This window comes from Pseudorca crassidens, chromosome 8, assembly GCF_039906515.1.
Source record: "Pseudorca crassidens isolate mPseCra1 chromosome 8, mPseCra1.hap1, whole genome shotgun sequence".
Taxonomy (NCBI): domain Eukaryota; kingdom Metazoa; phylum Chordata; class Mammalia; order Artiodactyla; family Delphinidae; genus Pseudorca; species Pseudorca crassidens.
Window position 1 is genome coordinate 37214601 of NC_090303.1, and position 23963 is coordinate 37238563.

Here is a 23963-nt window from a genome sequence, read left to right on the forward strand (position 1 = left end):
TGTGGCCTCTGCCATTGCAGAGCACAGGCTCCGGACGTGCAGGCTCAGGGGCCATGGCTCATGGGCCCAGCCGCTCCGCGGCATGTGGGATCTTCCCAGACTGGGGCACGAACCCGTGTCCCCTGCATCGGCAGGCAAACTCTCAACCGCTGCGCCACCAGGGAAGCCCCAGAGAGTATATTTTTCAATTAGGGTAGTGGAAAATATATGGTTGCCACCATGATAATCTCATTAAAGTACTTCGTGAATAGAGTGAGATAAACTATTAATAGCTCAAAAGTGTTTAGAGACCAGGTTAAGCCTGGTCTCTAAACACTTTTGAGCCCATATTAACTGGACTTTTTTAATATATTCATAAGGAAATTACTAACTTTGGACATAACTGTTCTGTTGTTCTTGTTGAATAGATCTTTTCTTCATGTTTAGCTTGATTTGTTTGCACAGGTGAAAGAATTTTCTGCCCCACGTTGAAGAAATAATTGCTGTATTTACTTTTTATATTATTACCTGTTGCATATTGTTTTAAAATCACATAGCTCGGAGCTTCTGGGTTGGCAAACACGTGGTACGCTCAGACAGGGCATCGATGCTCCATGCCCTTTTCCATATCTTGCCTTATTCATCACGTCCATCTGGCTGTTTTTGAGTTATATCCTTTTACAACAAACCAGCAATCTAAAAACGTCTTCCGACCCCTGGCCTGGCTTAGAACATCACCGGTGCTACTGATGTCCTACGTTCCTCCCAGATCACATGCCAGCCTGCCACTGCTTCTCAGAGCTCGATTTAAGTAACCAAGAGGCTCATCTCCTGAGTTTGAGAACTTCCCTTGCTCCACTGTCTTGTATTCCAGATTTTCCTATCCATCTTGCCCATGAGACCGTGAGCTCCCTGAGGCAAGGATCTCATCTCTCTTGTACTCCATTCTGTCACCTGCACCAAAAACAGCCTGGAACAGACCGTGTGGCTGACAGGGTCTTCGTTCTCTGGCTGGGTGTCAGGCCCGTGCCTCTGAGGTGGGAGAGCCAAGTTCAGGACATTGGTCCACCAAGAACTCCTGGCTCCATGTACTATCAAATGGTGAAAGCTCTCCCAGAGATCTCCATCTCAACGCTGAGGCCCTGCTCCACTCAACGACCAGCAATCTACAGTGCTGGACACCCTATGCCAAACAACTAGCAAGACAGGAGCACAACCCCTCCCATTAGTAGAGAGGCTGCCTAAAATCATAATAAGGTCACACAGACCCCAAAACACACCACCAGACACAGTCCTGCCCACCAGAGAGACAAGATCCAGCCGCATCCACCAGAACAGAGTCACCAGTGCCCTCACCAGGAAGCCTACACAACCCACCAAACCAACCTTACCCACTGGGGGCAGAAACCAAAAATGAGAACTGTGAACCTGCATCGTGCGAAAAGGAGACCCCAAACACAGTAAGTTAAGCAAAATGAGCAGACAGAGAAACACACAGCAGATGAAGGAGCAAATAAAAACCCACCAGACCAAACAAATGAAGAGGAAATAGGCAGTCTACCTGAAAAAAAGTTCAGAGTAATGATAGTAAAGATGATCCAAAAACTTGGAAATAGAATGGAGAAAATACAAGAAACATTTAACAAGGACCTAGAAGAACTAAAGGTCAAACAAACAATGACGAACAACACAATAAATGAAATTAAAAATTCTCTAGAAGGAATCAATAGCAGAATAACTGAGGGAGAAGAACGGATAAGTGACCTGGAAGATAACATAGTGGAAAAAACTACCACAGAGCAGAATACAGAACAAAGAATGAAAAGAACTGAGGACAGTCTCAGAGACCTCTGGGACAACATTAAACGCACCAACATTCGAATTATAGGGGTCCCAGAAGAAGAAGAGAAAAAGAAAGGGACTGAGAAAATATTTGAAGACATTATAGTTGAAAACTTCCCTAATATGGGAAAGGAAATAGTCAATCAAGTCCAGGAAGCACAGAGGCCTATACAGGATAAACCCAAGGAGAAACACGCCAAGACACATATTAATCAAACTATCAAAAATTAAATACAAAGAAAAAACATTAAAAGCAGCAAGGGGGCTTCCCTGGTGGCGCAGTGGTTGGGAGTCAGCCTGCCGGTGCAGGGGACATGGGTTTGTGCCCCAGTCCGGGAGGATCCCACATGCCGCAGAGCGGCTGGGCCCGTGAGCCGTGGCTGCTGGGCCTGCGCGTCCAGAACCTGTGCTCCACAGCGGGAGGGGCCGCAGCAGTGAGAGGCCCGTGTACCACAAAAGAAAAAAAAGGAACAGGGGAAAAATAACATACAAGGAAATCCCCATGAGGTTAACAGCTGACCTTCCAGCAGAAAGTCTGCAAGCCAAAAGAGAGAGGCAGGACATATTTAAAGTGATGAAAGGGAAAAACCTACAACGATTACTCTACCCAGCAAGGATTCATTCAGATTCAATGGAGAAATTAAAACCTTTACAGACAAGCAAAAGCTAAGAGAATTCAGTACCACCAAATCAGCTTTACAGCAAATGCTAAAGGAACTTCTCTAGGCAGAAAACACAGACAAGGAAAAGACCTACAATAACTAACCCAAAGCAATTAAGAAAATGGTAATAGGAACATATATGTTGATAACTACCTTAAATGTAAATGGATTAAATGCTCCAACCAAAAGACATAGACTGGCTGAATGGGTACAAAAAACAAGACGTGGTATATATGCTGTCTACAGGCGACCCACAAGAAAGAAATCATAAATTTCAGATCAGAAATAAATGAGAAAGAAATGAAGGAAACAGTAGGAAAGATCAATAAAACTAAAAGCTGGTTCTTTGAGAAGAGAAACAAAATTGATAAACCGTTAGCCAGAGTCATCAAGAAAAAAGGGAGAAGACTCAAATCAGTAGAATTAGAAATGAAAAAGGAGAAGTAACAACTGACACTGCAGAAATACAAAAGATCATGAGAGATTACTACAAGCAACTGTATGCCAATAAAATGGACAACCTGGAAGAAATGGACAAATTCTTAGAAATGCACAACCTGCCAAAACTGAATCAGAAAGAAATAGAAAATATGAACAGACCAATCACAAGCACTGAAATTGAAACTGTGATTAAAAATCTTCCCACAAACAAACGCCCAGGACCAGATGGCTTCACAGGCGAATTCTATCAAACATTTAGAGATGAGCTAACACCTATCCTTCTCAAACTCTTCCAAAATATAGCAGAGGGATGAACTCTCCCAAATTCATTCTACGAGGCCACCATCACCTTGATACCAAAACCAGACAAGGATGTCACAAAGAAAGAAAACTACAGGCCAATATCACTGATGAACATAGATGCAAAAACCCTCAACAAAATACTAGCAAACAGAATCCAACAGCACATTAAAAGGACCATACAACATGACCAAGTGGGGTTTATTCCAGGAATGCAAGGATTCTTCAAAATATGCAATTCAATTAATGTGATAAACCATATTAACAAATTGAAGGAGAAAAACCATATGATCATCTCAATAGATGCAGAGAAAGCTTTTGACAAAATTCAACACCCATTTATGATAAAAACCCTGCAGCAAGTAGGCATAGAGGGAACTTTCCTCAACATAATAAAGGCCATATATGACAAACCCACAGCCAACATCATCCTCAATGGTGAAAAACTGAAAGCATTTCCACTAAGATCAGGAAGAAGACAAGGTTGGCCACTCTCACCACTCTTAATTCACCATAGTTTTGGAAGTTTTAGCCACAGCAATCAGAGAAGAAAAGGAAATAAAAGGAATCCAAATCGGAAAAGAAGAAGTAAAGCTGTCACTGTTTGCAGATGACATGATACTATACATAGAGAATGCTAAAGATGCTACCAGAAAACTACTAGAGCTAATCAATGAATTTGGTAAAGTAGCAGGATACAAAATTAATGCACAGGAATCTCTGGCATTCCTATACACTAATGATGAAAAATCTGAAAGTGAAATCAAGAAAACACTCCCGTTTACCATTGCAACAAAAAGAATAAAATACCTAGGAATAAACCTACCTAAGGAGACAAAAGACCTGTATGCAGAAAATTATAAGACACTGATGAAAGAAATTAAAGATGGTACAAATAGATGGAGAGATATACCATGTTCTTGGATTGGAAGAATCAGCATTGTGAAAATGACTACTACCCAAAGCAATCTACAGATTCAATGCAATCCCTATCCAACTACAATGGCATTTTTTACAGAACTAGGACAAAAAGTTTCACAATATGTGTGGAAACACAGAAGACCCCGAATAGACAAAGCAGTCTTGAGAACGAAAAACGGAGCTGGAGGATAAGGCTCCCGGACTTCAGACTATACTACAAAGCTACAGCAATCAAGACGGTATGGTACTGGCACAAAAACAGAAAGGTAGGTCAATGGAGCAGTGTAGAAAGCCCAGAGATAAACGCACACGCATATGGTCACCTTATGTTTGATAAAGGAGGCAAGAATGTACAGTGGAGAAAAGAGAGCCTCTTCAATAAGTGGTGCTGGGAAAACTGGACAGGTATATGTAAAAGAATGAAATTAGAACACTCCCTAATTCCATACAGAAAGATAAACTCAAAATGGATTTAAGACCTAAATGTAAGCCCAGACACTATAAAACTGTTAGAGGAAAACATAGGCAGAACACTCTGTGACATAAATTAGAGCAAGATCCTTTTTGACCCACCTCCTAGAGAAATGGAAATGAAAACAAAAATATACAAATGGGACCTCATGAAACTTAAAAGCTTTTGCACAGCAAAGGAAACCATAAACAAGACCAAAAGACAGCCCTTAGAACGGGAGAAAATATTTGCAAGTGAACCAACTGACAAAGGGTTAATTCCCAGAATTTACAACCAGCTCATGCAGCTCAGTATCAAGAAAACAAATAACCCAATCCAAAAATGGGCAGAAGACCTAAACAGACATTTCCCCAAAGAAGATATACAGATTGCCAACAAACACATGAAAGGGAGCTCAACATCACTAATCATTAGAGAAATGCAAATGAAAACTACAATGAGGTATCACCTCACACCGGTCAGAATGACCATCACCAAAAAATCTACAAACAGTAAATGCTGGAGAGGGTGTGGAGAAAAGGGAGCCTTCTTGCACTATTGATGGGAATGTAAATTGATACAGGCAATATGGGGCACAGTATGGAGTTTCCTTAAAAAACTAAAATTAGAACTACCATACAACCCAGCAATCCCAGTACTGGGCATATACCCTGAGAAAACCGTAATTCAAAAATAGTCATGTACCACAATGTTCATTGCAGCCTTATTTACAATAGCCAGGACATGGAAGCAACCTCAGTGTCCATCAACAGATGAATGGATAAAAAAGATGTGACACATGTATACAGTGGAATATTACTCAGCCATAAAAAGACACGAAATTGAGTTATTTGTAGTGAGGTGGATGGACCTAGAGTCTGTCATACAGAGTCAAGTAAGTCAGAAAGAGAAAAGCAAATACCATATGCTTACACATATATATGGATTCTAAAAACAAACAAACAAAAAATTGGTCATGAAGAACCTAGGGGCCGGACAGGAATAAAGACACAGACCTACTAGAGAATGGACTTGAGGACACGGGGAGGGGGAAGGGAAAGCTGGGACAAAATGAGAGAGTGGCATGTACATATATACACTACCAAATGTAAAACTGATAGCTAGTGGGAAGAAGCTGTATAGCACAAGGAGGTCAGCTCCGTGCTTTGTGACCGCCTAGAGGGGTGGGATAGGGAGGATGGGAGGGAAATGCAGAAGGGAAGAGATATGGGGATATATGTATATGTATAGCTGATTCACTTTGTTATAAAGCAGAAACTAACACACCAGTGTAAAGCAATTATAGTCCAATAAAGATGTTAAAAAAGTAAAATTAAATTAAGATATACATTGTAAAAAACAGCACATATATCTCTTATTTATTTGCATATTTATGGGAATTTGGTATAATACGAAATTTTCTTTCTGTGAATACTTGTAATTTTTTTCTGTTCCAGACAGATAATTTTAAGAGGAGTTTGATTAATTTAGACTCTAACAAAATAACTGTTACATTTAATTTTTTATTAATAAGTTTTAATGTTTTAAAGTTTTGGAAATAAATTGTTGTTTTGCTGAGTACTGTTATATTGCCTTGGTGTATTAGTTTGCTAGGGCTGCCATAACAAAATAACATAGACTGAGTAGCTTAAACAGCAGAAATTTATTTTTCCATAGTTCTGGGAGCTAGAAGTCCAAGATCAAGGTGTTGGCAAGTTTGGTTTCTCTTAAGGCATGTCTCCTTGTCTTTCAGATGGCCCCCTTCTTGATGTGGCCTTATATGACTTTTTCTTTGTGTGGTCGCATCCTTTGTGTCTCTTTGTATGTCCAAATTCCCTCTTATAAGGGCTTTGATTTGATTTAACTACCTCTCTAAAGGCCCTGTCTCCAAATACAGCCACATTCTGAAGTATTGGGGGTTAAGGTTTCAACATACGATTTTTGAGGGAATAAAACATACTGGTAATGCCTGAATAAACTATGCATTCTATAAAATTGAGTCAGTAGTTTAAGATACCATGGATAAGTCCTATTCTAGGAAACTAAATATCTTTTAGGACACCTTGAAAACTGTAAATGTACTTCTATAAGGTGTCATTTTTAAAAAAATTAATTCATAAAACCAGGTACTCTATATTGTACATTCATTCATTGTTGACCCATTGTAATATTTTGTGAACCACCAAACTTGTGACTATTACTACAGCATAACATTTGCCCTGTAAATCAGGTGTCCCCATCCCCCAGGCCGCAGATCACTATTGGTCTGCGACTGGGCCGCACAGCAGGAGGTGAGCAGAGGGCAAGGGAGTGAAGTTTCATCTGCTGCTCCCTATCGCTTGCATTACCGCCTGAACTATACCCCCATCCACCCAACCCTGGTCCGTGGAAAAATTGTCTTCTGTGAAACTGGTCCCTGGTGCCAAAAAGGTTGGGGACCGCTGCTGTAAATGACCTCCCCCTCGCCCCCTTTTTTTTTTCGCCTTGGCTAGGGCGAAAGAACTGCTTTTAAGTTTCATGCATTAACATGTAATGAACTTGTTCTCATTATAGCTCCAAGCGACCATCTGATCTGCCATTCCATTTAATAATTTATCAGAATCTTCCAGTTTAGGGATGAAAATTATCCTACACCTTTTCATTTCCTCTTTTTTTTAATCTCTGCACCAGGAATGAGTTTTCTTTACAGAAGCCTTGTTGTTTTTAAACAAAGAATGGTTTTAGAAAGTTTGTTGCACTTCTGAATGTGTATCACAAAGGAAAAGCAATGAGGCTGCTCATTCAAGTTTTAGATACTAGGTATTGCTGGCCAAGCACAATTCTTTGCTCAGTGACTTTGCTCTTCCACTTTGTTAGCAGCTAGTGTGGTTAAAATCTGTGCTTCATCAAGGCACAGTAGATTCCTACATATCTGGACTTTTGAAGGTGGAGTCTGTAAATGCTAGATTTCAAGTATGTACACTTAGTTTTTTTTGTTTGTGGCTTTACAAAGATAAGATACGTACTTGATAGCTTTTAATTTGTTTTTTTCTTAGTTATGTATGAGTTTATTTTTCATGCAGTTTCATGTAGAAGTATGTGTTGTACTGTTTGTATATAGAGAGTTATGATATAGCTGTAATCTATGTTTTGAAATTTGCTTTTTATTCCTTTAATAATTAGCTATTACAGTGATTAACTGATTTGAAGTCATCAATATAAAATATTTCTTTGAGTTCTTTTTACCAAACCAGGAACTCACAACTTTGATTATTAAAAATTTACTGGCTAATACTTTATTCACAAGTTAAAGCGTTGTTAAACAAAATATTTTTTTTACGTTTATTATTAATTTTAATAATATTAAAGACACATAATTTACAAATAATAATAGAGTATTCAGTACTGTATCATAAGTTCTTTTTAGCCAATTGAATAGCAAAATATTTTTTAAAACCTTTTGTTATGAAACTTTTGAACAATCTTAAAATCAGAGAGAGTATAAAATGAAACTCCATGTGGATATCACCCATCTTCATCAGCAATCCATGTTTGTCATTCTTAGAAAATAACTTCTTTATAATAAATAACATTCGAACTGTGGTTTGGACATATTTGGACAGTATTTTGTATTTTCTGGTTTTGGCTTAATATATTGCAGAATCTGTTCTAGATGCTTTTGATATGTAGAGAAATTGTCAGTTGGAAAATACTTTTCTGTTTTTGAAAAAAAAATTAAGATTACTGAATGTATTTTGTTTTCTAGTTTGAAAATCTGTCAAGCATATTAAAGCTTCCCGGTAAAAAGACTTTTAATAATATGGATAGAGATTTTTTAGAAAAGAGAAAAAAGGATCTAAATGCATATTTGCAGGTAAGTTCATTATTATTACCCATAGATTTTCATTTCAATATAGCATAGAAATATAACTGATTTCTTTATTAGAGAATGTTTGTACTATAATAGTGGGATAGCAGCCACTTTTGAGGTGCTGAGATGTGACATGCAATCTGCTCAGTAATTTATAAATATTATTTCTCTGTTTGTTTATTAACTTAGAAGTTTTCTGGACACTCAGTGCTAGGAATTTTGCTTCTTCAGGTTTGGATGAATATACACACACACCGGCAGGCACACATCCATTCTACACTACTGTAAAGTCTAGGAAGTCTAGGTATTTTACAGCAGACAGTTAAATGTTACCAGTTCAGTAAATAGTTGCTCTTCATGATGTATCCAAAGCTAGTAGATTTTTTTTTTCTTTTCCATATGGCTTATTACATGGTATTAAATATAGTCCCCTGTATAGATTTTTATTCTCAGATAAAGTGAATAGCTGCCTGCCATGGTCCAGAATGATTCTAAAGCTTCTAAAAATTACAGGATAATTCAAGAGAGGAATAGATCCAAGGGACTTTTCAGAAGTGTAGCATGCTAAGCATGTAGATTTCTCTTCTGGAATAATGGGATAATAAAACGTGTCTCATAGGTTACGTACTGCGTAAGCCGTTGGGACTATCAGAAATAACTTTGTTTTAGACCTGGGTACCCAAATGCCAGATTTTAATAGTATCACTTTATGGTTTTTTATAGTAATGAATGATTTATAAACTTTTCTCATCTATTAGCTCCCCACTTCTCTCTTTAGAACAGGGGTCAGCAAATTCCAGCCAGCAGACCATATCCAGCCTGCCGCCTGTTTTATTAAGAGTTTATTTTATTATTAGAACACAGCCACCCATTTAGTTTACTGCTGTCTATGACTGCTTTTACACTACTACAGCAGAGTTGAGTAGTTGCAGCAGACTCCATGCATCACAAAACCTAAAATAATTATTATATGCACCTTTACAGGAAAAATTTGCCGACCATGTCTTAGTATTATATTTAGTGAAACTTAGCTAATACTGTACTTGATATTTTGTTTGGAAGGTTTCGCTCTCTTAAACATTTATAGGTTTAATTGGGTTTGTTTATAACCATAATTGTAATTCCATGGCATTATAATTTACTGAAAGGGTAGGAAAAACATATACATCTACTATTACTCACCTTTGTCTTCTGGCTTAAGGCTAAATATCTGAAATCATTTATATGACTCTTGTCAAACATTTTGATTTTTTAAAATGTATTAACTTGAGTTGCATTAAAATCTGTGTCAGTTATTTATAAAATTTAGAACATAAGCACGTTTCTTCCAAATCTGGGGCCATAAATATGTATTTTAATTGTGGCTATACTGTCTACTTCTTAGGTAATGATCTCAATATGTCAAAACATCTTTAATTGAAGAGATTAAGCTAGAATGTTAGACTGTATCATTAACAGTGTAAAAGCAATACTTTGTTTTGGGCCTTCTAATACTTAAAAAAATTTGAATTATTTTATGTACTTTCTATTAATGTTAACTTTAAAATTAGAATGTGAAAAACATAACAGTTTACTGATGGTGGGTCTTCTTAGTATAAGCTATAAAACCTGAAAATGGAATAGTAAATAACATTTGGGGGAATTCCGTGGCCGTCTTGTGGTTACGACTCCGTGATTCCACTGCAGGGGGTGTGGGTTCGATTCCTAGTTAGGGAACTAAGATCCCACATGCCGCGTGGCACAGCCAAAATAGATAGATAGATAGGCAGGTAGATAGGTAGATAGAAAAATGTGTTAAAATTTTTTTAAAAAAATAACATTTTTACTATACATTCTTAACTTTCTAGCAGATGAAATTATAAATAATAGTTAATTTTCAGTATACTATCAATATAAGATACCTCTTTTCTTTTCCTGTTAGTTACTGTTAACTCCTGAAATGATGAAAGCATCCCCAGCTTTGGCTCACTATGTGTATGATTTCCTTGAGAACAAAGCCTACAGTAAAGGGAAAGGGGATTTTGCTCGTAAGGTAAGCAGACCATGCATTGGTTTTCTTTATAGGTCTGTTTTCATACTTTGTTTTTAATAAAAGAAGATAAATTTGTATTTGTGTGTATGTTTTAAAACTAGAAAACTTTATTAAATGCTCCTTTGCATGTTTATCTTCTATGCTTTATTAAGCCTACTATTGAAGTATATCTAATAAATACAAACTCCTGTCTTTACATATTGATTAAAATGTAGCAAAAGCTTGCAAGAAAAAAAAAGCTTTTGAAATGATACAGTAAGGAGAGTTGGCCTAAGACAGGTCACAGCTTTCGTTAGCTTGAGTAGGAGCTACTTCTTATTGGGAGGAAATGTCTTTTATTTGGAGTAAGGATAAGAAAAATGTTAAATAGGATATGTTCCTGAAAGTATTTGTGCCTTTTGAGTGAAATATTTATTGTTTAAAATTCTGGGGACACAAGACCTATTAAGATGCTAGCTTAAGGCAATAAATGATTTACTGCTCAAATTGGGCAAGATAGGCTCACTGGGTGAGAACACAAACATTGGAATCAGGCAACCTTTGGTTCAAATTCCTGTTCTGCCACTTATTAGCTGTGTCCTGCAAAATGTTACTTAACCTTCTGGGCTTTTAATTTTCTAAAGATTGAAGGTGTTAATCCTCAGTGTAGAGCATGTATGGATCAAATGAGATAATCTATGTATTACAGTGCCTGTCTGAATAAACGTTGGCTCTTAGAAGTAGTAACAGTAGTAGCAGGAGCTGTAGCAGCAGTTGGGAAAGCTGGAAGTGGGAATTCTGTGGATTATTTTTGCAACTTCTTAAAAGTCTGAAATTATTTCAAAATTAAAATTAAAAGTAAAAGACTTCCCCACCACTCTTTCTTCTAAAAAGGCTAACTTGCTTAAAAAAGATTAAGGAATTGGTACAAAATAAGTAAGATTAACAACTGTAAGCATAAGAACTTCATGTGATTTCTCAAGGATACTACGGTTTAACATCCAAGTGAATGTTAACATTTCTAAGTGGAATGTTTTATTTTAATAAGAAATTCCAGGTTATGTACCTTATAATGGTAGGAAAAAAATATGGTGGACTTATCTTTATATTTTGTGATTGAAGTGATTGAGTTTAAATTCCAGCTCTAAATGGCTTTATTGTCAATAGAGATGCATTTCAGTATTCCATCTTTTTTATGTTTACCTTATCTTCTCTCAAGGTTGTATCAATTTTAAGATAAACTAATAAATTGATAAGAGCTTTTTGAGATAAAAGAAGCATTATATTAAATGTAGACAATGTCTTTTTTACCAACCAGCAGTTGTGCATGTATATATGTAATGGGTAGGCCAAAAAGTTCGTTTTTTCCGTAAGATGGCTCTAGTAGTGCTTAGTTGTCTTTAACTTCATTCAAAACAAGTTTGTTAGATTGTATTGTGACAACTGTCATATCGGCGTGCATTAAAAAAAACATCAAAATTGGTAAATTTTTGTGTAGCCATTTTAATATTAAAGAGGGAAGAAAAATAGCACTTTTTGCATATTATGCTTTATTATTTCAAGAAAGGTAAAAACACAACTGAAACGCAAATAAAGATTTGTGCAGTGTATGGAGAAAGTGCTGTGACTAAATGGGTCAAAAGTGGTTTGCGAAGTTTCGTTCTGGAGATTTCTCGCTGGACGATGCTCCACAGTCGGGTTGGTTAGAGCAATTGAAGTTGATAGCTATCAAATTGAGACATTAATTGAGAGCAGTCGACGTTGTACCATGTGGGAGATAGCTGGCACACTCAAAATATCTAAATCAAGCACTGAAAATCATTTGCACCAGCTTGGTTATGTTAACTGCTTTGATGTTTGGGTTCCACATAAGAGAAAGAAACCCTCTTGACCATATTTCCGTGTGTGATTCTCTACTTGAACACAACGAAAATGTTCCGTTTTTAAAACAAATTGTGATGGGCATGAAAAGTGGATACTGTACAATAATGTGGAACAGAAGAGATGGTGGGGCAAGTGAAATGAACCACCACCAACTAACTAAAGGCCGGTTTTCATCCAAAGAAGGTCATGTTGTGTATATGGAGGGATTGGAAGGGAGTCCTCTATTAGGAGCTCCTTCCAGAAAACCAAACGATTAATTCCAACAAGTACTGCTCCCAGTTAGACCACCTGAAAGCAGCATTTGACAAAGAGCGTCCAGAATTAGTCAACAGGAAATGCATAATCTTCCATGAGGATAACGCAAGACCGCATGTTTCTTTGATGACCAGGCAAAAACTGTTACGGCTTGGCTGGGAAATTCTGATTCATCTGCCCCTTCAGATTTCCATTTATTTAGATCATTACAAAATTCTCTTAATGGAAAAAATTTCAATTCCCTGGAAGACTGTAAAAGTCACCTGGAACAGTTCTTTGCTCAAAAAGATAAAAAGTTTTGGGAGAATGGAATTATGAAGTTGCCTGAAAAATGGCAAAAGGTAGTGGAACAAACGGGTAAGTACGTTGTTCAATAAAGTTCTTGGTGAAAATGAAAAATACGGCTTTTATTTTTACTTAGAAACTGAAGGAACTTTTTGGCCAACCCAATATATATATATATACACACACACACATACACACATTAGAGTCTAAAAATTAGAGTCTAAAAATCCTTCTCATTCATTTCTGGAAATCCACAGCAACATACATTTTTCATAAATCATATTGGTAATTACCAAGTTCATCTTGACCTCTTTTAGATTGTCAGAATAATTTTCATGCATATCAAGAATTAGGAGTTTTCAGCTACATTTCCTTTTTGGCTAAATTGTAGTTTAATATTTTCCTTAATTATATTTCATTGGAAATGAAATAGCTATTAGAGAAAATCATCTGTAAACATTTTATTAGTAGCTACTCAGGTTGAGAAATAATACTTTATAACACATTAACTTGGCCACACAATTTGTCTAGCTTTGCAAAATTTATGGGCCAATTCCTAGAAGAAGTAATTGACAAGCGGTCTTCCTCCATGTACACAGTACCTTTCTATCCAGTTTTGTATCATGGTGTGATGGCAGTTTTAAGCTGTAGATAGGGACCTAAATTTAAGTTAAAATTCCTTTGTTCGTGTTTTTACCCATACAAATAACTCAACTGAGGTGATAATTGAATGAATAGACAACATCTATGTATGTCAGGCTAAGTGTACACTTTTGCTGGCAATCCATAATTTACTCTTCTGCCTGGTAATTTTGCAATTTTCTTTCTTTTTTTTTTTTTGCTTTAAACATCTGTTTTAAGACGAATCCTGATTCTGGAAACATTATCATATTGTGATGGGCTGCTTTTATGCTTCTAAATTCTGCTGCTTTCAGGGTTGAGCGTCATAATCACGTGTGGAGGTTTTTCCATGCCCCCTGGTTCCCCCACTCCCCACCCCCAACACAGATGATTAAGCTTTGCCCTCAGAAATTGGAGGAAAAAAAACATGGAAGAAAGAAAAGGAAAGAAAAAGAAATGGATTCTGTAGTTCTGGGACTGGTGCACAGGCAACTCTTTTCAGTTATCTAATTCATGATATAGATTTAAGTTCTCTTATTTTGAAAGAGTGTCAGTGGTAGTTAGCCCTATGCCTAGATAGGATTTGAGGTTGTATTCATTTAACCAACTTAGGGTTATGTTAGTTGAACCCATGTTTCTACTGCGAAGTGTAAGATACATAAAATTCTAAAATATTTTTGACGGTGTTCAGTTTTTAATGTAGGTTAAGATTAAAGTGAAATTCTTGCCTTTTATGCTTCTGAAATTCTACCTCATAAAAAATGTATATTTTAAGTGTGGTATTCTCATGTTTACCTCTCTTAAAAATTCTACTTGTGTTCTTATGACTTAGAGTTATTACAGTTAAAAAAAACACTTGGCAGTAATGTCAGTGTTGGAAATAATGTCCTGATTGATTTGAACACACTGTTCTGGTTAACTCAGAACTACTGTATATAGAATTAGAATTACACACACACATATATGTAATTTTACACCCAGATATATAATTGTACACATAAGTGTGTGCACACACAAGAGAGTTAACTTCATCTTTTTTACCCTTTGTAATCTCTTTATCTCTCTTCACCAGTGGTAGTGGTTTTCAAGCCCTTCTTCTTCCTTTCTGTCCTTTGGTTCTTCTTTAAATTTGTTGTGCTGTGATAGTGTCCCTCCTCAAGGTTGTATATTCCAGCAAGCATATCTATAAGACTGTTGGGTCTGCTTAACCCAAGGAATTACTAAAACTTTTACAGTTATCTTGAAGTAAACTCTTTGTTGTTATTGTTTATTACAGTACCTATTTCACCTTTTCTAATTTTTCTTGTTGAAAACCATGAAAGCATATTAAAGAGTTTTATCTTCTTGATATCATCTGTTAACATTGTGTTCCTTAAGCAGTGGGGTTCCATTTTTTTGCTCTTACTGCTTTTATTTTTTTTCTTTTTGTATACAACATAACTCATATCTGTGGTAGTTTTTATGAGATTCAGTACTTTCTGGAAAATAGTCGTACAGTTTTCTTTGACTTTGGTTATTGTGTCCCCTTTTTCTTTTCTCCCCTCCCTCCCTCCCTTCCTTTTTCTCTCTTTCTTTCATTTCTTTTGTTTGTTTTAGTCTGTTAAAAATCTCAAGAGAGGGCTTCCCTGGTGGCGTAGTGGTTGAGAGTCCACCTGCCGATGCAGGGGACACGGGTTCGTGCCCCGGTCTGGGAAGATCCCACATGCCGCGGAGCGGTTAGGCCCGTGAGCCATGGCCGCTGAGCCTGTGTGTCCGGAGCCTGTGCTCCGCAACAGGAGAGGCCACAGCAGTGAGAGGCCCGCGTACCGCAAAAAAAAAAAAAAAAAATCTCAGAGAGATCCATATGCATCTACTTTGGTTTCTTTAGACGGCTCTCTTAATTGAAATTATCTGACACTTGTACAGTCAGAAGGTCAATTTTATTTTATTTATTTTTTAATATCTTTATTGGAGTATACCTGCTTTACAATGGTGTGTTAGTTTCTGCTTTATAACAGAGTGAATCAGCTATACATATATTCCATATCTCTTCCCTCTTGCGTCTCCCTCCCTCCCACCCTCCCTATCCCACCCCTCTAGGTGGTCACAAAGCACCAAGCTGATCTCCCTGTGCTATGCGGCTGCTTCCCACTAACTGTTTTACGTTTGGTAGTGTATATATGTCCATGCCATGCTCTCACTTTGTCCCAGCTTCCCCTTCCCCCTCCCCGTATCCTCAAGTCCATTCTCTAGTAGGTCTGTGTCTTTATTCCCGTCTTGCCCCTAGGTTCTTCATGACCTTTTTTTTCTTTCTTTCTTAGATTCTATATATATGTTAGCATATGGTATTTGTTTTTCTCTTTCTGACTTACTTCACTCTGTATGACAGCCTCTAGGTTTATCCACCTCACTACAAATAACTCAATTTCATTTCTTTTTATGGCTGAGTAATATTCCATTCTATGTATGTGCTACATGTTCTTTATCCATTCATCTGTTAATGGACACTTACGTTGCTTCCATGTCCTGGCTTTTGTAAATAGAGCTGCAGTGAAAATTTTGGTACATGACTCTTTTTGAATTATGGTTTTCTCAGGGTATGTGCCCAGTAGTGGAATTGCTGGGTCATATGGTAGTTCTATTGTTAGTCTTTTAAGGAACCCCCATACTGTTCTCCATAGTGGCTGTATCAATTTACATTCCCACCAATAGTGCACCACACCCTCTCCAGCATTTATTGTTTGTAGAATTTTTGATGATGGCCATTCTGACCAGTGTGAGTTGATGTCTCATTGTAGTTTTGATTTGCATTTCTCTAATGATTAATGATGTTGAGCATTCTTTCATGTGTTTGTTGGCAATCTGTATATCTTCTATGGGGAAATGTCTGTTTAGGTCTTCTGCCCATTTTTTGATTGGGTTATTTGTTTTTTTGATATTGAGCTGCATGAGCTGGTTATAAATTTTGGAGATTAATCCTTTGTTAGTTGCTTCATTTGCAAATATTTTCTCCCATTCTGAGGGTTGTCTTTTCATCTTGTTTATGGTTTCCTTTGCTGTGCAAAAGCTTTTAAATTTCATGAGGTCCCATTTGTTTATTTTTGTTTTTATTTGCATTTCTCTAAGAGGTGGGTCAAAAAGGATCTTGCTGTGATTTATGTCATAGAGTGTTCTGCCTATGTTTTCCTCTAAGAGTTTGATGGTTTCTGGCCTTACATTTAGCTCTTTAATCCATTTTGAGCTTATTTTTGTGTATGGTGTTAGGGAGTGTTCTAATTTCATACTTTTACATGTACCTGTTCAGTTTTCCCAGCACCACTGATTGAAGAGGCTGTCTTTTGTGCACTGTATATTCTTGCCTACTTTATCAAACATAAAGTGACCATATGTGCATGGGTTTATCTCTGGGCTTTCTATCCTATTCCATTGATCCATATTTCTGGTTTTTTTGTGCCAGTACCATACCATCTTGATTACTGTAGCTTTGTAGTATAGTCTGAAGTCCGGGAGCCTGATTCCTCCAGCTCCATTTTTTGTTCTCAAGATTGCTTTGGCTATTTGGGGTCTTTTGTGTTTCCATACAAATTGTGAAATTTTTTGTTCTAGTTCTGAGGAAAATGCCAGTGGTAGTTTGATAGGGATTGTGTTGAATCTGTAGATTGCTTTGGGCAGTAGAGTCATATTCACAGTGTTGATTCTTGTAATCCAAGAACATGGTATATCTCTCCATCTATTTCTGTCATCTTTAATTACTTTCATCACTGTCATATAATTTTGTGCGTACAAGTCTTTTTTCTCCTTAGGTAGTTTACCCCTAGGTATTTTATTCTGTTTGTTGCAATGGTAAATGGGAGTGTTTTCCTGTCTTGCTAGTTGTTTGGCATAGGGTGTCCAGCACTGTAGATTGCTGGTCGTTGAGTGAAGCTGGGTCTTGGCGTTAAGATGGAGATCTCTGGGAGATTTTTGCCATTTCATATTACGTGGAGCTGGGAGGTCTCTTGTGAATTAGTGTCCTGAGGTTGGCTCTCCCACCTCAGAGGCACACCCCTGACGCCTGGCTGGAGCACCAAGAGCCTTTCATTCACACGGGTGAGAATAAAAGAGAAAAAAATAGAAAGAAAGATAAAATAAATTTATCAAAATAAAAAGGAAAAGATAATTATTAAGAAAGAAATTTTTTAAAGTAAAAAAAAAAAAAAAAACAAAAACGGTCAGATAGAACCCTAGGACAGATGGTAAAAGCGAAGCTATACAGACAAAATCACATACACACTCACAAAAAGAGAAAAAGGGGAAAAAAAAATATATATATATATATCTATCTTTGTTCCCAAAGTCCACCTCCTCAATTTGGGATGATTCGTTGTCTATTCAGGTATTCCACAGATGCAGGGTACATCAGGTTGATTGTGGAGATTTAATCCGCTGCTCCTCAGGCTGCTGGGAGAGATTTCTCTTTCTCTTCTTTGTTCACCTAGCTTCCGGGGTTCATCTTTGGATTTGGACCCACCTCTGCGTGTAGGTCGCCTGAGGGCGTCTCTTCTTCGCTCAGACAGGACAGGGTTAAAGGAGGAGCTGATTCGGGGGCGCTCTGGCTCACTCAGGCTGGGGGGAGGGAGGGGTACGGAGTGCGGGGAGAGCCTGCGGTGGCGAGGCCATCATGACGTTGCACCAGCCTGCGGCGCGCCGTGTGTTCTCCCGGGGAAGTTGTCCCTGGATCACGGGACCCTGGCAGTGGCGGGCTCTACAGGCTCCTGGGAGGGGAGGGGAGGATAGTGACCTGTGCTTGCACACAGGTTTTTTGGTGGCTGTAGCAGCAGCTTTAGCGTCTCATGTCTGTCTCTGGGGTCCGCGCTGATAGCCGCGGCTCGCGCTCGTCTCTGGAGCTCCGTTAAGCGGCATTCTGAATCCCCTTTCCTCGTGCACCAGGAAACAGAGAGGCAAGAAAAAGTCTCTTGCCTCTTCTGCAGCTCCAGACCTTTTCTCAGGCTCCCTCCCGGCTAGCTGTGGGACACTAGCCCCTTTAGGCTGTGTTCACGCAGCAACCCCAGTCCTCTCCCTGGGATCTGACCTCCGAATCCCGAGCCTCAGCTCCCAGCCTCCGCCCGTCCCGGCGGGTGAGCAGAAAAGTCACTCGGGCTGGTGAGTGCTGGTTGGCACCGATTCTCTGTGCAGGAATCTCTCCGCTTTGCCGTCCACACCCCTGTTGCTGCGCTCTCCTCCGTGGCTCCGAAGCTTCCCCCCCACCCGCCACCCGCAGTCTCTGCCCGTGGAGGGGCTTCCCAGTGTGTGGAAACCTTTCCTCCTTCACAGCTCCCTCCCACTGGTGCGGGTCCAGTCCCTATTCTTTTTTTCTGTTTTTTCTTTTTTCTGTTGCCCTACCCAGGTACGTGGGGAATTTCTTGCCTTTTGGGAGGTCTGAGGTCTTCTGCCAGTGTTCAGTAGGTGTTCTGTAGGAGTTGTTCCACATGTAGTTCGTTGTATTTCTGATGTATTTGTGGGGAGGAAGGTGATCTCCACGTCTTACTCTTCGGCCATCTTGAAGTTCCTCTCAGAATGTCAATTTTAAAGCTTCCTGTCCCTCTGAGATCAGTTCTTTTTATATCTCTTGTCATATTTTCTTTATGGTTTTTCTATTCTCCCTTAATAAAGTATGGCTTACGTGTCTGATTTGCAGCTTCTTTTCTTCCTAATGGATTCCAGATTCCTTCCATATATTGTAATTGAGCATGTAACATATCCTAAAAATTATTTTTTTAAAAAATAAATCTTACTTGTTAGTTATTTGAGCTGTTTGTTTATTTTATCTGCTTGTTTGCTTTTTAATATCACCTCAAAATATCTATGTCATTGTTGCCTTGAATTTGTGCCAGAAGTATGTTGTAGCTGTTTATACTTGCATCAATTTCTAGTTTGGAAAAATTTTCATTTTTTCAGAGTTTTCCTTAATAAGAAGGCAACCCAAGGTTTATATTCATTTCTACCAATAACCATATCACTCAAAAATTTTATTCATATATTTATGTCTGAAAATAGATTTTAAAGACACACTGAAGACAACAGTTTTATCCTTTTAAAATGCAATGAGATAATATAGACTGGAAAATTATTACATCTTTCATGTGTTGCACTCTATTTTCCCATGCTTCTCAGTTGAATAACAAATCTGATACAGTGAAGTCATGATATATAATCTTTTCCCCTTTAGATGGACACTTTTGTAAATCCGCTTCGAAATTCTATGAGGAATGTTTCAAATGCAGTTAAATCCCTTCCTGATAGCTTCGCAGAGGGAATGACTAAAATGTCAGACAACATGGGCAAAATGTCAGAAAGATTAGGTCAAGACATAAGGCAATCATTTTTCAAGGTAAGATGTTTCAGTAATGCCTAAAGGAAACTATTTTTAGGTCAACTAAGATTTACTGAGCTCTTGCTTAGATTTACCTTATTTTACTTTGTAAGTCCAAAGCCCTATAGACACATAGTCTCATAAAGAATTAAAAAACTAAAGAGAATTAATTCTTATCGAAAATGGATACTGTAAAATCCAGTCACTCCTCAGTCTCCACTACAGTAGAATTTTAAAATCCATTTAAAGCACATATTTAAAATAAGTAAAGTTAACATTCTTTGTACTCTTTTATTCCATTCAGCCATGTTTATTCTATAGTGTCATTAAAATTTATAACAAAACAGGTATGTGCTGTTGTGGAAATTAGTTTTACTAGTATTCATCAGCAAACATAAAGTCTAATTTCTCCTGAGTCACACGATCAAGATTCACGAGATCAAAGAGAGGAAAAGTCTTTCAACATCATCAGTCTCTGCAGCCGTATCTTACTGTGTATATACCTGTGAGAGGCATAGAAGAGTTTCTTGGGAAGCTTTTTCATTTCGCTAGCAGAAGAGGTAGTTGACCAAGTAGTTTTTTGCTTCTAATTTACATTTTTTAAATAATTTTGACCTAGTTGTTTAAGGTTATAATCAAGACTATAAAAGAAATCATGTAACTATTAGAATGTTTCAATGAAGAGGAAATATATATAAACACTGATAGAATTTCTTTATTGTAAGAGGCAACTCCTGAAATACAGTGTGTGTAAATCATACTTTCTATTGATTCTCATACCTTTTCTGATGTTTCATCCTAATTTCTAATCATGGGGAAGTACACTAACACTGAAGTGAGGGTTGTCTTGTGCTGCTTCTGCTGATAGCTACCCATATGACTTCCTACAAGAGTCACTGAACTTTTCCAGGCTTCTTTTTCCTCACCAGTAATGTGAAGGGGTTATAATAGGTGATCTTGATGGTCCTTCCTGTGCTGAGAAATGGTTATCAACTAGCACTGGTCCTTCTGTCCTTTTCCTCCATAACTTACATTATATAACAGTCAGTTAATTAGTTCCTTTAAGCCTCTTAGCATACTGTCAGGCTCTTTATGGTAAAGAAAAAAGATTGGAGTTCTGTTCCCCTACTGTGCTACTAACTTTTGGTCTTTAAATCATTTAATCTTACTTACCTTTAAATTCTAAAAAGTATGGGAGTTTGAGTAATATCTCCATCCACCTCAAAATGAATCCTTTTTTAAAGGAAAGAAAATCTGTTGGTAATGAAATAATTACCCTTTTATATTGGGTTTCTAACTGTAGATTGTCAATACTTTGTTAATGCTATATAAATTTTGTTTATATATTGTCCCCAAAATCAAATCAAATGCTGTTCATTATATTTGATACTACTAATTTTGGTTTATTGTATTGTGTTCTTTCATTTTCTGCTTTAGTGTGTTTACTGTGTTTTTTGTTTTTTTAAATATTAGGTTCCTCCTTTAATTCCAAAGACTGATTCAGATCCTGAACATTGTCGAGTTTCAGCTCAACTTGATGATACTGTGAGTTAATTTTATTTTGGTAGCATTCAGTTGAAATTCACATCATACTTGGCAGATCTTTTTAACTTTTTAATATAGTATAATATGTATATCTCTCATTAATGTACATATATTGTAAACATTGTTTGATGAATTCTTACAAACTGAACATATCCATGTAATCAGCACTATAAACAAGAAACAGAACATTACCAGTACCCCAGAAAGCCCCTAATGCTCTCTTCCTGTCACTATCCTCTCCCCTGCCAAGGATAAACACTATCCTGACTTCTACCCTGCATTTATACTTTATATAAATGAAACTGTGAGGTATGTACTCCTTTAAGTCTGGCATTTTTTGCTCAACATTGTGATAATCTTCCATGTTTGTTTCGTGTGATTGTGGTTTCTTCATTTTTGTGGCCTTACAGTGCAATTTTGTAATTATAGTACAATTACATTTTGTAAATATAGTACAATATGTTTGCTATATTACGAACTGTACTCCTGTGAACATTCTGGTACTTGTCTTTTGATTAAATAAATAAGTACATATTTCTTTCTGTACCGAGGAATGGAATTACTTGGTCAGAGGTTATGCAAAAATTCAATTTTAATAGATACTGTCAAATAATTTGCCGAAGTGTGTGTACTGCTTCCGCTGCCATCAGCAATGCATGAGAATCAGTGGTTCACAGCCTGCCAAAACTCAATATGTTATGCCTTTTTAATTTTAGCCATTCTCTTTGTTGTATCTCATGCGGATTTCCATTTCTCTGATGACTGTTAAAATGTTGAACCTCTTTTCATAAGTTTACTGGCCATTTGGGTGTCCTGTCTTACATGTCTATCTCTTTCCCCCATTTTTTATCTGTTGGCTTGGTTGTCTTTGATTAGTAAGAGTGCGTTGTATAATCTGAATATTGTTTCTTTGTCAGATATAAGTATTTGTGTATTGTGAATATCTTCTACTTTGTGTGCTTTTATGCTCTGTGTACAATCTGTGCCTACTGCAAGGTCACAAAGATGTTCTCCTATGATTTTCTTTAAAAATTGTTTTTGTTGGGCTTCCCTGGTGGCGCAGTGGTTGAGAGTCTGCCTGCCGGTGCAGGGGACACGGGTTCGTGCCCCGGTCCTGGAAGATCCCACATGCCGCAGAGCGGCTGGGCCCATGAGCCATGGCCGCTGAGCCTGCACGTCCGGAGCCTGTGTTCCGCAACGGGAGAGGCCACAACAGTGAGAGGCCCGCATACCGGAAAAAAAAAAAAAAAAAAAAAAGTTTTTGTTTACCGTGCCAAAACTTAGATTTGCCATTCATCTAGGATCAATTGTTGTGTATGGAATGAGGTAGGGGTGCAGTTGACCTAAGCACCATTTACTGAGAAGACCCTCTTTTCCCAGTGTATGGTTTTTCCTTGTCACAAATCTTTTTATTTTATATATTTGGGTCTGGGCTTTATATTCTATTCTATTAGGCAGAGTTATTTTAAAGTTATAATTATCTCTCTTCAGTGTCTCATTGAATTTCTTTATAATAAACTGTCTTAAAGATAATATTTTTGTTTTTTTAAGAATATTTTAGAATGTTTATTATGCATTGTACTGTTGTAATATCCATAACATTATACTTTTTGTTAAGGGTTTTTACAATTTAACTGTTTATTAGAATTGTCATGTGGCATCAGACTCATGACTATACTCGATCAGAGAATAGAGCAGTAGTGATTTTTGCCTCCAAAGTGGTTAAGCTATTGAAAAATATGTGAAAGAGAAGGTATGCTAAGAAAATGTTTACAACACAGTGAAAAATGTATGACTCATGCTGTTTTCTCATGAAAAAATTTAAGTATTTAAATTACAACATTGATGAGGAAATAATTGGAAAGAGTAGCTTAGTGATGAAAGAATTACAAAATTACTGGCAATTATGGCAGTTTTGTTGCATATCTAAACCTGCACCCTATTATATATTGATATATTTCGGCATCAAAGCATTCTAGTTGTCTTTCTTTACTTTTTATATCATTAATTGAATATTCCCATGATAAAAGTGTACAAATTTTTACTTCTTAAAAATAAAAAGAAAATTCTAGTAATCTAGTTGCCTTTTGTAATGTTAGCTGGATTTTATTTCAGCTTCTTTTCCATGAAAATACCTATATACATACAACGCAGTAACCGAGCAAAACAGATTGCTCTGTGTAGATTGTATTTTGTTCTATTAAATAAAGAGAAATGTTGAGAATATTTTGTTCATTTGAAAAAGATGCCCCAGAGAATAGGCAAAGGGGCTAGCCTTTGCCTTATAAACTAATACAGACTCTACTGCAAGATCCCAAATCATATTTTCCTAAGACCATCATGAATCCAGTTTGAGAAGTTGTTTTCACTACAGCCTTGGAATTTATTCATCATTGTAGAGTTGTAAAATTCTGTATTCTGTCAAAATGGCTGTTAAAAATATTTTTTCTAAATTAGAATGAAATATTGGTTACAAAGGCTATAGTAGAACTTGTTCTCTAACCTGTAAATAGTAACAGTCATTTGGTAAAAGCAGCAAAATTAGCCATTCATAGTAGATAGGTAACTCAAATAAACGTATCCTT

General features: G+C 37.2%; 1 protein-coding gene across 5 annotated transcripts in view; it reads left to right on the forward strand.

Annotated features, from left to right (window-relative positions):
• Positions 1–23963, forward strand: part of SNX13 (sorting nexin 13) — a 138029-nt gene that overhangs the window by 100177 nt on the left and 13889 nt on the right. For 4 of the 5 annotated variants that reach the window (XM_067746220.1, XM_067746217.1, XM_067746218.1 and 1 more), the window contains 4 exons: positions 8342–8449; positions 10368–10478; positions 19690–19851; positions 21307–21378. In XM_067746220.1, the coding sequence (XP_067602321.1) occupies positions 8342–8449; positions 10368–10478; positions 19690–19851; positions 21307–21378 (453 nt within the window). The remainder of the gene's footprint in view (positions 1–8341; positions 8450–10367; positions 10479–19689; positions 19852–21306; positions 21379–23963) is intronic. The other variant, XM_067746219.1, reaches the window with a different exon arrangement.